The 15,564-nt window shown below is 46.2% G+C and overlaps 1 protein-coding gene across 1 annotated transcript in view; it reads left to right on the forward strand.

Annotated features, from left to right (window-relative positions):
* Nucleotides 1-2,733: 2,733 nt before the first annotated feature.
* LOC310772699 (NLR family CARD domain-containing protein 3-like) overlaps nt 2,734-15,564 on the forward strand; it is a gene marked incomplete at its 3' end in the record, with an annotated part of 48,616 nt that continues 35,785 nt past the window's right edge. The window contains exons 1-2 of the mRNA XM_083632573.1: nt 2,734-4,328; nt 4,440-4,613. Coding sequence (XP_083488699.1) covers nt 2,824-4,328; nt 4,440-4,613 — 1,679 coding nt within the window. The 5' untranslated portion in view covers nt 2,734-2,823. The remainder of the gene's footprint in view (nt 4,329-4,439; nt 4,614-15,564) is intronic.

Consider the following 15,564-nt stretch of genomic DNA (forward strand, 5'->3'; position numbering starts at 1 on the left):
TGTGTGTGTGTGTGTGTGTGTGTGTGTGTGTGTGTGTGTGTGTGTGTGTGTGTGTGTGTTTGTGTGTGTGTGTGTGTGTGTGTGTGTGTGTGTGTGTGTGTGTGTGTGTGTGTGCGTGTGTGTTAGAGAGAGAGACATGATATGATGGTATGACCTACTATATGATGTTTTGTCCCCCCAGAGTTTACCAGGAGAGGTCAGAGGTTCCCAGTGGTCAGTCTGCCCAGGAGCCTCAACCAGACCTGGACTCCATATTTATGGTGTGGAAATGAACAAAAACACATTTAACTTCATCAACGAGTCGAATACAAAACCAAGATGTCTCCATGCTGCACTCTTTAGCCCAGCAGGCTTTCAGTCTATAATGGATATGATGTTCGTTTAATAATGTTTAATTCATATGATTCTGTTCCAGCTGCTTGAGGGGAACATCATCACCTTTGTGAAGAAGGAGCTGAGAAGGTTCCAGAGGGTTCTGAGTCCAGATGAGCCAGAATGCTCAGAGAGTCAGAGGGAGGATGAGGAGGAGGTGGACGGTGAGGAGGAAGAGCAGAGGAGGAGCAGCAGAGAGGATTTTCTAAACATCACACTGCTCTTCCTGAGGAGCATGAAGCAGGAGGAGCTGGCTGACTCTCTGCAGCGCAGTAAGAGGCTTTCAACAGCTTTAACATGATGGAGATGGGACATGGTGGAAAATGAGAGATAGATTTAAATCAACAGGTTCTCATTACCAGTGCGTCAAAATCAGTGTTGGGAACGTTACTTTAAAAAAGTAATTAGTTATAGTTACTCACTACTTGTTCCAAAAAGTAACTGAATTACTCTATAATAAAAGTAACTAGTTACCAGGGAAAGTAACTATTTGCGTTATCTCCACCTTGAAAATGCCAAATTTTCATGGATTGCTGCAAACCTGAGTGTACCCTCACGGGCCCCTCGGGCCGACCAAAACGGGCCGAGGCCGGGCTTGTTTTTTATTTATTTTCAATTAATAGGTCCGGGGTCGGGCCGTTTCAATAATTCAATTAAATAATGTTGTATTAGCGTACTCGCTTGATTTTACACAGCGGAGCACAGTCAGACAAAGAGGAGGAGTGCACAGACACTCCCCCAGCCACACACAGACCCTCACGTGACGTTAGTAGCTGTAGACAGCTCCCGAAGGGAGATAGAGAGAGCAGCTCTCTACTCCAGACTCGCCATTTCTGCTGCTTCCTCGAATCTGTTTGGTGTGTCTGTGTGTGTGTGTGTGTGTGTGTGTGTGTGTGTGTGTGTGTCGCCCGTGTCCTGACTCCTGGCTCGTGTGTAATACTGGCTCCGATTGGCTACCATGAAACACATGACTCTGCCTTAGCCAATCATAATCGTTTATCTCGTTATGTTAACCCACCCGGTCTCCTCACTTGACAACACTAGTGTAGGCTACGGGTAGTTTACTCAATCATTTCATAGTAACGCACCGCATTTAGCGTTCAGTAACGATAACGCCGTTGTAACGACGGAAACAGTAATTAGTTAGATTACCCCGTTACTGAAAAAATAACGGCGTTACCTAACTTTTAAACGGCGTTATTCCAAACACTGGTCAAAATACGTTGATTTGTCACACGCGCCCTTCAATGTCATTATTGCCGAGGTGAAATATTACCTTTAACGTCATATTTGGGTGCGTACGTTCCTCCAGCACAGATACCAGCTCTCCTTGTTTCTTTATCGCCCTGCTCAGCAAAATAACCAGGAAGAGAGTCAAGCCCTGACTCTCTTCCTGGTTATTTGGTCGAGGAGGTCGGCCGCGACTGGCTGCCACTGGACACAGCTACCGGCTACTGTGGCTACTGGCTACTGTGGCTACTGTGGCTACTGTGGCCCGGCAACATTTAACGGGAGCCACGGCTCGAATCCAGGGTAAATTTAGGCAAGCACAACAACTTGGTTGGGTTTAGGGAAGTAAAACAACCTTAAGTTTAGGCAACAAAAACAACTTGCTTGGAGTTATAGTTCAGCTCAGGATTTGAAACAGGTCTCTCATGATGAGAAAGTTACAAGCTGGAAACACTTACAGGTTCCTCTCTCCCAGCACTTCTCCCTATAGCGTGACTTTGACCCTCAGACTGTTATTACATTCAAGACCACTGGGGGTGGTCATGAGGTGACCTCCAGACGGTCCGGTGGTTCTTCTTCTGCATATTATGATGTGAAGGTACTCTTTCTCATTCACAATAACGACACCAAGGGGCCGTGACAAATCAGCACATCTTGATGTACTGGGAGTGAGAGCAGGTTGATTTAAATATATACATCTAAATATTTGTCAAACGAGACCAAATCAGTTCAACATTAACTCATTCTCTGCCATAGACGCAAGCTCCTCATCAGTCTGATGAAGAGCTTGATGCTCGACATGTCACTTGACTTTAATCTTTTGCTGCTAATAAATCACTGTCAACGGAGCCCTGCAGTGTGCGAGCTGTTTTTATTCATTTTTTGAAGATATACATTTACCAGGAAATGTTCACTCTTTGATGTTATTTGTCATTTGTTCTTTCAGAAACTCTTTCTCCTATCTGCCAACTCAAATGTAATCTGAAGGAGAGGTTTCAGCGTGTGTTTGAAGGGATTGCTAAAGCAGGAAACCCAACTCCTCTGAATCAGATGTACACAGAGCATTACCTCACAGAGGGAGGGAGTGGAGCGGTCAATGATGAACATGAGGTCAGACAGATTGAAGCAGCTTCCAGGAAACCAGCGAGACCAGAAACACCAATCAAATGTGAAGACATCTTTAAACCCTTACCTGGAAGAGACAAACCAACCAGAACATTGATGACAAAGGGAGTGGCTGGCATTGGGAAAACAGTCTTAACACAAAAGTTCACTCTGGACTGGGCTGAAGACAAAGCCAACCAGGATATACAGTTCACATTTCCATTCACTTTCCGAGAGCTGAATCTGCTGAAAGGGAAAAAGTACAGCTTGGTGGAACTTCTTCATCGCTTCTTCCCTGAGACCAAAAAAGCAAGAATTTGCAGGTTTGACAAGTACCAGGTTGTGTTCATCTTTGACGGCCTGGATGAGTGTCGACTTTGTCTAGACTTCAAGAACTACGAGATCCTGACTGATGTTACAGAGTCAGCCTCAGTGGAGGTGCTGCTGACAAACCTCATCAGGGGGAAACTGCTCCCCAAAGCTCGCCTATGGATGACGACACGACCTGCAGCAGCCAATCAGATCCCTGCTGAGTGCGTTGACATGGTGACAGAGGTGAGAGGGTTCACTGACCCACAGAAGGAAGAGTACTTCAATAAAAGATTCAGAGATGAGAAGCAAGCCAGCAGAATCATCTCCCACATCAAGAATTCACGAAGCCTCCACATCATGTGCCACATCCCAGTCTTCTGCTGGATCTCTGCTAATGTTCTGGAGTCTTTGTTGGAAACCAGTAAGAGAGAAGACCTGCCCAAGACCCTGACTGAGATGTACATCCACTTCCTGGTTGTTCAGTCCAAACTACAGAACGTCAAGTATCATGGGGGAACTGAGGCAGCTCCACACTGGACGACAGAGAGCAGGGAGATGATTCTCTCTCTGGGAAAACTGGCTTTTGAGCAGCTGGAGAAAGGCAACCTGATCTTCTATGAAGCCGACCTGACAGAGTGTGGCATTGATATCACAGCAGCTTCAGTGTACTCCGGAGTGTTCACACAGATCTTTAAAGAGGAGTGTGGGTTGTACCAGGACCAGGTCTTCTGCTTTGTCCATCTGAGCATTCAGGAGTTTCTGGCTGCGCTTTATGTCATGGTCTCATTCATCGACTCTGGCGTCAATCTGCTGTCAGAACCACAATCAACCTCCAGAGACAAATCTCAGGTAATTACCCTCTGCCAGAGTGCTGTGGACAAGGCCTTACAGAGCCCAAATGGACACCTGGACTTGTTCCTCCGCTTCCTCCTGGGTCTTTCACTGCAGACGAATCAGAGACTCCTGCAAGGCCTGCTGACACAGACAGCACGTAGCTCACAGACCAATCAGGAAACAGTGCAGTACATCAAGGAGAAGATCAGGGACATTCCTTCTGCAGAGAGAAGCATCAATCTGTTCCACTGCCTGAATGAGCTGAATGACCATTCTCTAGTGGAGGAGATCCAACAGTACCTGAGATCAGGAAGTCTCTCCAGAAAGAAACTTTCCCCTGCTCAGTGGTCGGCTCTGGTCTTCATCTTACTGTCATCAGAAAAAGACCTGGAGGTGTTTGACCTGAAGAAATACTCTGCTTCAGAGGAGGCTCTTCTGAGGCTGCTGCCAGTTGTCAAAGCCGCAAATAAATCTGTGTAAGTGCATAGCAAACTGATAGATTCACTATATGATGTGATCTTTAAAACAGGATAGAAAAATAAATATTTTAATGTTATTTTGTGTCTTCATCACTAATTCCTCTTCAGGCTGAGTGGCTGTCAGCTGTCAGAGAGAAGCTGTGAAGCTCTGGCCTCAGTTCTCAGCTCCCAGTCCTCTAGTCTGAAAGAGCTGGACCTGAGTAACAACGACTTGCATGATCCAGGTGTGAAGCTTCTCTCTGCTGGACTGAAGAGTCCACACTGCAGACTGGAAACTCTCAGGTCAGGATAACTGTTCAACAGACACATTAAAATCTGCATTAGGCTATATGCACATTAATGTCAGTGAAAATACGTGTGAATGTTATTGACTTTAAAAATCCATACAGTAAGCCTCCAGCTGTTTCAAGTGGTTTCACATAGACAGACAGACAGACAGACAGACAGACAGACAAACAGGCAGGCAGGCAGGCAGACAGACAGGCAGGCAGGCAGACAGACAGACAGACAGACAGACAGACACTGCAATCTCTCCATATACAGACATATATATGCACCAGGTATGACTGCTGTAAGTTGTTGGCTCATTTTTGGCAGTTTGTAAGCAAAAAAATAAAATTACCTTAGTTTTAAACTTTTTCCCCATTGTTCTCAGGTGTGACAAGGCCCAAAATGATCACTTTATTATGTAGATACTTAGGCCTCCAGCTCTTTCAAGCGGTTACACATAGACAGACAGACTGACAAACAGACAGACACACACCACAATCTCTCCATATACAGACAGACATGCTGTTGACGCCATTTTGCATATTTCTCTTATTGATTCATAATTCATGTTGTGTTGAGACATCATGCATTTTCTGTTTATTATGCCAATCATGTTTGCACTGTCTCGTGCTGAGGTTTTGTTGTTTGGTTGATTGTTGCTAGTATTGTGATGAGTATGATGATTTGATGCTGAATAGGAGCGTCACCTATTAGGGGGTGGATGCAACCTGTGCACACTGATTAGAGCAAGCGGACAGGTGCTGCTCACTAGAGTGGAAGGGCAAACAATTTTCAACCGCATTTGTTTATAGCCTACGAGATCCTTATGTTTTAAGTTGGATAACTGTGATGTTTTGCTGTCCAAATAAAAGGACGTATTGTGACATTGAGAACAAGTGAATGCGCGTTGATTTTACGGACCGCTCTAACACATGCACCATATTGCTGCTATTTCTGGCAGTTTGTAAGCAAAAAATAAAATTACTGTTTTAAATTTTTTTTCCCATTGTTCTCGGTTGTGACAAGGCGCAAAATGATCACTGTAAGCAGAGTATTGATCACTATAAGTAAACCATTTAAACAGCATGTGTATAGGAATGATTCAGGACCAAGCTTTATGATCAATATAATCAGTTGATCACTATAACCGTGATCACTATAAGTGGATTCCACTGTAGTGAGTTTTCATTGAGAGTTGGGATCTCTCTTTCACAAAACCTGTGCAAAAGCTCACAACACTCAATAATAAACAATCAATAAATGATTATTGCTGGGTGATATGTTATACACTTTTCATATGATCATATATAATTTTATCACAGTATAAGTGTATGTAAAATCACCATTCTGTCAAATGTTTTAAAGGGTTAATGTTTATCCTGAATATAAGTTTAAATATATCAGTAAACTTGTATTTAAAACACGTCTTTATTGCTAGAATAAAAGTAAAAACACTAGATGTTCCTCAGTAGAGCTCAGAATTCCACCAACTCTCTGAATTTGGAGGTTGTACTGGTCAGCTTCCAGGTGTGAATGTGTGTGTGAGTGTGTGTGTGTGTGTGTGTGTCTGTGTGTGTGTGTGTGTGTGTGTGTGTGTGTGTGTGTGTGTGTGTGTGTGTGTGTGTGTGTGTGTGAATGTGAACAGGGCGCACCTTTTGGAGTTATCCTGCTAACAGACAAACAGACGGACAGGGTGAAAACAAAACCCCGTCCAATTCCCTTAGTGGAGGTAAAAATAAATCAAACAAACAAGCAGGAGTTAAATAGTTTTTCAGTCTCTCTTTGTTTTGTTTTTGCTCTGTAGCCTTATATGATCTTTGAATAAGAATAACAAAACAAAGCAGTGAAAGCTGCTTCTCCTCTATGGGCTGATTTATGTGCCACCTCAAATAGAATTCGAATTGCTCAACTTGAATTCGAAATTTTGAATTTTGAATTTGAATTGCTCTTTTTGAATTTGAATTTTTTCATTTTGAAATTGAATTGCTCTATTTGAATTCGAATTTTTTCATTTTGAAATTGAATTGCTGTTTTTTATTTTGAATTTTTTATTTTTTAATGTGAGTTGAAAAACTGAATCTGAATAGCATAATTTTAAACTGAATTTATTTGCTTTGAAATTATTCAGTTTCCACATTCCTATTTCAAAATTCAATTCAAAATTTTCAGAATCTTGTGTTCAAAAATGTCAACATGTGTGTGCGCCATCCGGGTCCTCAAGGAGGAAGAGGAGGAAGGAGGAAGAGCAATCGAGCGCTGATTGACCTAACTGATTTTTGGCCCGAGGCACCACACACCCACTCCCGCTAGAACTATTTGGTCTTGTTGTATTCAGGTTCGCTACAATCATAGAAGACCACTTTGAGTTGAACAAGGATGTTTATACAGTATATATCATTGAACAGTACATGACAGCGAATCTCGTGAACCCGGAACTGATCCTCCCCCAACTCCGTGACATCATCAGCGACTTCCAGGCTGCACCGCAAGTTATGTGGACTGCTGACCCGAACCACCAACGTTGATAATTACAGTACGGGTCCGAGGGATTTGAAACAAAGTGTTCTGGGCACAGCTGGTCGTGACATCAATCTGTACCAGATGGCCGATGTCTATTTGGAGATTTTTAACTCATTCTCTGCCAAAGACGTACTCGGACGTACTTTTTACAATGGCGTTCTGTGCCAAGGACGTACTCGGACGTACTTTCATGTTTTGTCTGTTTACATTACATCAGACACTTTCCCAGCCTGTGACATTGTTTCAGGTCAAATTGATAAAAGGAACCCGCTAGTTTAGTATTTATGGGTGGAGCCTGTGGTCGAAACAGAGTCAGATCCAGAGTTCTCGGCTGGCGACGATGGCGAGGAAGACGCCAGCGTTTTTGTTATTGCTCCACGACGGAGCGCCATGGCGACGAAGGCTCCCCTTCACAGTGTTCTGTGACACAGATGAATCGGAGGAGGAGAAATGGGTGCCGTGCCACTTGGAGAGAGCAATGACGATGGTAAAAAGTAGCCTATTTTTTGTATCGCGTTTGAGATGAAATGATCACACACACAACATTCGAGTATAATTGTCACGCATTGTTTATAACTTATGCCGCCTGTAATAGAGTGGTTTTGATGCCGCCTTGCGGTGATAAATATAAATGCAGTTGTGATTCTGTAACCCGGATGTGTTCCTGCTAGCCTAACACATGAAACTATATAGCCTGTCCTGCTCTGTGTGTTGAACAGTAAAGACGTGTTCTGAGAACCTCCTGTGTGATTATTGAAACCTAACGATATATCACAAATGGCGACGAGGATTTAAAAAGAATTCCACAGCGTGACAAAGGCCGCCGGCAATAAAAGACAGTTCACTGGTCGTAAGAAGACAAAACACAGCGTTTTGTGAAGGAACCAGGGACGTGTCAAGCTAACAGTTAGCATCGGATGAGCTAACATGGCGTGGCAAGTGGGTCGCGTGGATGAATATATGGAGTCAAAGGAGGATTTTGATTCATATTTGGAGCGTCTTGAGCAGTGGATGTTGGCGAATGAAGTCGACGATGACAAGAAAGTATGTGTTTTTCTTTCTGTGATTGGGGCGGACACTTACAAGCTGCTGAAGAACTTGGTGTCTCCGCATATGCCAAGTACGTTGCAGTATGATGTGCTAACGAGAGCGTTGAGTGCGCATTACAAGCCCGCACCGATAGTGATAGCTGAACGCTTCCGTTTTCAGAAACGTAACCAAAAAGAAGGAGAGACTGTTTCTGATTATGTGGTGGCTTTGAGGCAGCTGTCAGCTACGTGCACCTTTGGACAGTACTTGGATGAAGCCCTGAGGGATCGCTTTGTGAGTGGGCTGCGTTCGGATGCCGTGCAGCGCAGGCTACTGTCGGAGAAGGATCTGACTTTTCCGAGGGCATGTGAGATCGCCGTGTCAATGGAGCTTGCGTCCAGAAATACAATGGAGTTTTCAGGACACAGCGGATCTCAACAGGTAAATGCCCTGTCAAGTTCTCAAGCTTTTTCTGACAAGGGGAGGAAAGGGCAATACAGACAGGAAAATAATAACAAAGCGAGAAGCCCGAGAGGTTTTAAAAGAGACACTGGGGGGCAGCAACCATGTTACAGATGTAACGGAAGACACTCAGCACGGGACTGTCGTTTTAAAAATGAAAAGTGTCACGTTTGCTCCAAAATTGGGCACATTGCTCGTGCTTGCAGAAAAGGTAAAGTCACATCTCAAACACAGTATGTGGAGAAAGAGGGAAATGAGCCCAGAAGAGATGATGACGAGGATGAAGCTGAGCTTTTTGGAATATATACAGTGTACTCTACCTCCAACTGTGATAAAGGATATACAGTTGATGTGACACTGGGAGACAAAAGCACAACAATGCTACTGAATACAGGGTCAGCAGTGTCAGTGGTATCTGATGATTATTACCAGTCAAACCTCACCCATTTCCCTTTGAAATCAGCTTCCAAGCTAAAGCTAAAATCATATTCAGGCCAAAGGATTCCCGTTCGAGGGTACGTAATGATTCCAGTGCAGTATGAGGCACAGCAAATCACTTTGCCATTGGTCATTGTTGAGGGAGACAGACCTGCTCTGGTTGGCCGAAACTGGCTGAAGAAGCTACAGCTAAACTGGAAACAGATTTTCACAGTACACAGAGTGCTAACACAGGCACAGTGGGACCCAGGAGTCAAACAGGTGCTACAGCGCCACCAGGCAGTGTTCTCGGAGGAACAAGGCTGCATAAAGGGCTATACAGCCAAAATCATCACAAAAAAAGATACCACACCAATCTTCTGCAAAGCTCGACCAGTTCCTTATGCACTCAAGGAAGCTGTAGAGAAGGAGCTGGATAGGCTGGAGAAGGCAAAAGTGATCTCAAAGATTGAGAAAAGCGAATGGGCATCTCCTATAGTGACTGTGCCAAAAGCCGACAAAACACTCAGGATATGCGGTGACTACAAAGTCAGTGTAAATCAGTGTGTAGAAGAGGAGACATACCCATTGCCAAATGCTGAAGATTTGTTTGCTACCTTAGCAGGAGGAACATCGTTCAGCAAACTTGACCTCTCTCATGCCTACCAGCAGCTGCAGCTGGATGAAAAGTCAAAGAAGTATTTGACTATAAACACTCACAAGGGACTGTACCAATATCACAGACTCAGCTATGGGGTTTCGAGTGCTCCTGCTATTTTCCAGTCTGTTATGGATCAGATTCTTCAAGGGCTGGACCGTGTGACATGTTTCCTGGATGATATCCTCATCACTGCATCCTCTGAGGAGGAGCACTTCAAAAGGCTGGAGGAGGTGCTCACACGCCTTGAGAAACATGGCGTCAGAGTGAAGCTATCAAAATGCAAGTTTCTCCAGGACAGTGTGCAGTATTTGGGACACCGCATCGACAAGGAGGGCCTCCACCCTACCGATGAAAAAGTGGAAGCCATAACAAAAGCCCCTGAGCCAACAAACGTCACGGAACTGAAGTCGTTTTTAGGCCTTCTAAGCTACTACAGTCGTTTCCTGGAAAACCCATCCACCCTTCTCCAACCTCTGCACAACCTGCTGAGAAATGAATGACACAACATGGGTTTGGACAACTGAATGTCAAAAGGCATTTGAAGATGCAAAGCAGCTACTGCTACAGAATAAGGTGTTGACACACTATGACACACGCCTGCCATTGAAGATTGCGTGCGACGCATCACCCTATGGCGTGGGTGCGGTCATTTCTCATGTCATGGAGAATGGAGAGGAACACCCAGTGGCTTTTGCGTCTAGGACACTAACAGACGCTGAAAAGAAGTATGCCCAAATTGAAAAAGAGGCACTTGCCATCATCTTCGGAGTCAAGAAATTCCACAAGTATCTGTACGGGAGAAAGTTCACACTCCTCACGGATCACAAGCCACTGCTAGCCATACTGGGACCAAAATCAGCAATTCCAACACTAGCAGCACAAAGAATGCAACGCTGGGCCCTCATTCTCATGGCTTACACTTATGAGATTGAATACAAGAAGGGTGCTGATCATGCAAACGCTGATGCTTTGTCACGCCTCCCCCGAGTCTCGGCGGACAACACAGCAGAAGAGGGGAGTATTTTTTACTTCTCACATGTGGAGGATCTACCAGTGTGTGTGTGCAAAAGACATTGAGAAAGCTACTTTGAAAGATCCATTACTAAGCAAGGTTTGGAGCTACACTATGAATGGATGGCCTGGCTATGTGCAGAACGAAGCGCTGAAGCCATACTTTATACGCAGACATGAGTTGTCAGCAGAACAAGGCTGCCTTCTCTGGGGACAGCGAGTCATCATACCCCCAGCTTATCGACAGAGATTGCTGGAAGATCTTCATCATGAGCATCCAGGTATCTGTCGTATGAAGGCGCTCGCCCGCAGCTACCTCTGGTGGCCAGGCTGTGATGGTGCAATACAAGAGCTGGTGCAAGGTTGCCCGGTCTGCCAAGCTGTACAGAAAATGCCAGGTGTGGCACCACTACACCCTTGGAAATGGCCTGAAAGAGTGTGGCAAAGAATACATATTGATTTTGCTGAAAAGGATAAGCAATATTTTCTAGTGCTGATCGATAGCCATTCAAAATGGTTAGAAGTGTTCCCCATGTCCTCTATCACCTCTCACAACACCATTGAAGTGCTGCGGGGCCTGTTTGGATCGTATGGATTACCAGAGGAGCTGGTATCAGATAATGGTCCTCAGCTGGTGTCTAAGGAGTTCACTCAGTTCCTGGAGAGGAATGGAATCAAACACACTGCTGTACCGTCATACCACCCCGCATCAAATGGGGCAGCAGAGAGATCAGTGCAAATCCTAAAACGGGCTCTGATGAAAAATGTGCTGGAAGCGGATGGTAAGACTCCTTTACCACTCACTCACCGTCTGGCAAATTTCCTTCTGATGTATCGCAGTACACCCCACACTGTGACTGGTCGGACGCCAGCTGAGTTGTTCTTGAAACGCCAGATCCGAACCCGTTTCAGTTTGCTAAAGCCTGACCTTGCCAGTCGGGTTGAAGAGAAACAAGCCGCACAGAAACACCATCATGACCATGGAGTCTCCCCCGTTCGTTCTTTCCTGGAAGGAGAGACAGTCCGCATCCGAAATTTCAGGGGGGGAGTGGAGAAATGGTTTCAGGCAACTGTTCTTCAGAGACTGGGAAATGTCACTTACATGATTCAAGATGGACTGAGACAGCGCACAGTGCATGTCGACCACATGTTGCCATGGCGAGAGACTGTTGGGAGACCCCCAGCTAGGCTTTTTCCACCCGTGGCCGAGAATGTGCCATCAGCAGCTATGGACTGTGTTGTTCCACATGTTCCACCCAGTACACCAGTGAGCCTGACATCACCCCCGGTTCTCATTGAACCACCTGAACTGTCTGTCGAGAGGCCGCAAACGCCTAAAACACCCACAGCCAGTAAAAGCACTCCGGTAAAACGCCGGTACCCAGAAAGGCACCGGATGTGCCCACAGAGACTGAATCTATAAAAAAAAAATATTAAGTATCGTCAGTAGCTATATGAACATCTGCACTGTCAAGTATCTGTAAAAAAAAGAAAAGAAAAAAAAGAATGTTCAAATTATTCAAAGAAATTCATTTCAGAGGCAGAGAGAAAAAAAAATGTGTTTATTTTGTTGAGACCAAACTACACTTATTTTATTTAGGCTATTGGTTATGGAAATAAATGGCTATAAATCTAAAAGGGGAGGAATGTAATAGAGTGGTTTTGATGCCGCCTTGCGGTGATAAATATAAATGCAGTTGTGATTCTGTAACCCGGATGTGTTCCTGCTAGCCTAACACATGAAACTATATAGCCTGTCCTGCTCTGTGTGTTGAACAGTAAAGACGTGTTCTGAGAACCTCCTGTGTGATTATTGAAACCTAACGATATATCACACCGCCGGCATGACTCGCTTCACGTTTCCTCTTGCCAGATCTCCCTCTCAAGGGGAGCTCTCTGTCACACTCAAGGGAGGGGGAATCACATGGATACGTCAAACGCATCAAACCGCGTCACACACCCGTCCCCAGCAACCAAGGCGAAACATGTGTCACATAAACATTTCAAAGTTTACAGCACTAACGTAGCTATTGTGTGATCTTCTGTGCTAACGTTAGTTATGAGAGGTAACGTGACAGCAGGTAACGTTACAGCACTCGTTATTCCTGTGTGTGTGTGTGTGTGTGTGTGTGTGTGTGTGTGTGTGTGTGAGTGAGAGTGTGAGAGAGAGAGAGAGAGAGTGTGTGAGTGTGACCACATAAGGGTTCGTTCCATTTGTTTATGCTTTTATCAAGCTAAGACCGACACAGCTCCCTCAAATACATTCTCTTATTTTTTATTTTTTATTTATTTATTTGGGAAAACAAATACTGTGATGTGTCACTGAGGCAAAAAATAAAAGGCTCAAAAGAGAGTTCTGCTTGAAACGGTGCCCTTCACTAAAAACCTATTTTTCTCCCATTTATGTCCCAAGGAGGGCATTTTTCGTGAAAACAAGCTAACTTCCACTGCTTGTAACTAAACAAGGAAACATGGTCGAGTTTCAGTTTTTTACAAGGGGTAAGAAGAGAGTCTCTGCTTTATTGTGAGATATGTTGTGTAATTTTATTCCTAGCACAGAATATTCTGTGGGTCCTGGAAGATCAGGAAATATGCTCAAAATCCTGGCACTGGGAGCACACAGACCGAAATGACCCTGGCAGAGAATGAGTTAAGGAAGGGTAGGCTACTGTGGCTAACAATAGGCTAATTGTCTGACATGGTGGTCACGTTTGTGGTGTTGAGGTATTTTTGTCAATATTATACAGTAAATATGTTTTCTTGCGATGCAGTTGGTTGTATTAACCGTACCTCAAAGAAAGGTGGTTTCCACTTTTTCGGTGGTCACTGCTAACGTTGTACCATGGACTGTATACATTCTGTGCTAATAATGCTAGCATGCTAACATCCTTTTCACACACACACACTTAATATACCGAAATGCTAGATTTGATCATGGACTTAACGCTAATGTTAATCAAAAACGGCTGCAGTCATAACGGTAAGGTGTGTTTGACCTAATTGAAATATTAACGTTAATGCCCTCACATTTCAGCGTGGTTACAGATAAACCTATTTAACGTTAGCTAGCTACAGTAGATTTTTGGAGGCGTTAATGTGAATGTCATGACCTAGTGAGCATAGTATTATACTGTATTATGTAGCGAATCAGGTAATCGCTAGTATTGTGGTGTTGCCGTGCTACCTAGGAACTAATGTGTGTGGGTGTGTTCCTAGGGGAAAGGGGGTATATGGGACCAGCGGCCGCGTGCCGGATGTCAGTCTAGTTCTGTGAGCGAGCTAGAGCGGGTGTCGTGTGTGGAGCTAGCTGCTAGGAGCTGAATGAGCCTGTGAATAAAGAACCTGTACCAACTACAACTCTCCGTTCCTTGGCGGATACACGATCCGTTACATTGGTGTCAGCAAGTGAAGCGGTAGCGCCTCTGATTCGGTCGAGAGGGGAGAGAGTGAGGAGGAACGGCGGAGGAAAAGTTGGAGATCAGACGGCTCGAGCGACCTAGCGGTAGCAGGCTAGCTGCGGGTGCTAGCTGCTAGGGGCGCCACGTGTGATGGTGCGGATAGAAGAACGCCTGTCGGTGGACGGGGGAGAAAAGGAGCTCAGCGTGGTGCTTGCCGGCGTGGAGGCCCGCTTGATGCAGGAGATCAGACGGCTGTTGGAGGCGACGCCGGCCTGGGCAGAGGGGCTTATGGAGCTGCTACGGGAGGTCGCGCAGCACGGAGAGAAGCGGACGGAGGAGCCGCAAAGAGAGTGTTGGACCTGTGGAGAACCGGGCCACGTGGCGAGGTGGTGCCGAAGCGGTCCCGGGAGACGGACCGGGTATGCGGAGCAAAGGTACTGGGGACAGCGGGGAGCCTGCTGGGCATGTGGTGCGTTGGGACACATAGCCAGAGAGTGTCAAGAAGCTGTCGGGGACTGGAGAACAGCGGGAGAGGAGAGACGTGCAGGCGGTGGACAGGTGAGACTTTGTTGGACGTGCCATTCGCCTCAGCATTTAGCCAGAGACTGCACTGAGAGTGTGAACGCTGGAAGAGACACACAGCCGGGGGAGCAGCCGGAGCAACAGGCAGAGGAACAGCCTGAGCAACAAACGCCGGAGAAGGCTAGCTGCTCTGCATACCAGCCGGTAGAGGGCGACATCATCATCAGCGACGAGACCATCAGGAGAGCGGGGATCGTTTTGAACAGCCTGAGGGAAGAGAGAGACGTCATCTGCAGAGCTGTTACAGTCGGGGGAGCGGCACTCGTGTCCCCGGGTGAGCGAGAGGGGCCAACGCCGGAGGAGCCGGCCCAACCAAGCCGCTACACACCCCCCACGGCTGCACTGCAGAAAGCCGAGGTGGAGATCGGCGCCGGTGGTGTTCGCCCTGCTGTCCTGAACGCACCGCCCCCTGGGGGAGCGGGACGGGAAAACGAGCAAGTGCAAGCTGTGGACCTGACGGAGAACGTCATGGCCATCTGGGAGGTCCTGGTCGACGGGCGTGAGTGGAGACGCCGACAGGCGGAGGACGTGGATATCGGTCCGGTGTATGCGTGGGTAGCGGCCGGACGCCGGCCCCCTGTGGAGGAGATTCACACATGTTCTGGTGCCACGAAGGGACTGTGGAACATGTTTGCCGACCTGCGTCTGGATGAAGATGGGCGTTTGGAGAGAAAGGTGAACGGGAAAAATGGGTGGGTGGTACCCGGCTGCCTACGGGAGTTGGTGCTACTGTGGGCCCACAGGGTCCTCGGAAACGGTCCCGATCATTGGGGGGTTGAAGAGACACTCCGCTGTGTTCGTGAACATTACTACTTGGGCAAACAAAAGGAGGACGTGCAGAGATACTGCAGGGAGTGTGAGGGCTGTAGAGCACAGAAAAGGG

This window comes from Poromitra crassiceps, assembly GCF_964638095.1.
Source record: "Poromitra crassiceps genome assembly, chromosome: 1".
Lineage (NCBI taxonomy): Eukaryota > Metazoa > Chordata > Actinopteri > Beryciformes > Melamphaidae > Poromitra > Poromitra crassiceps.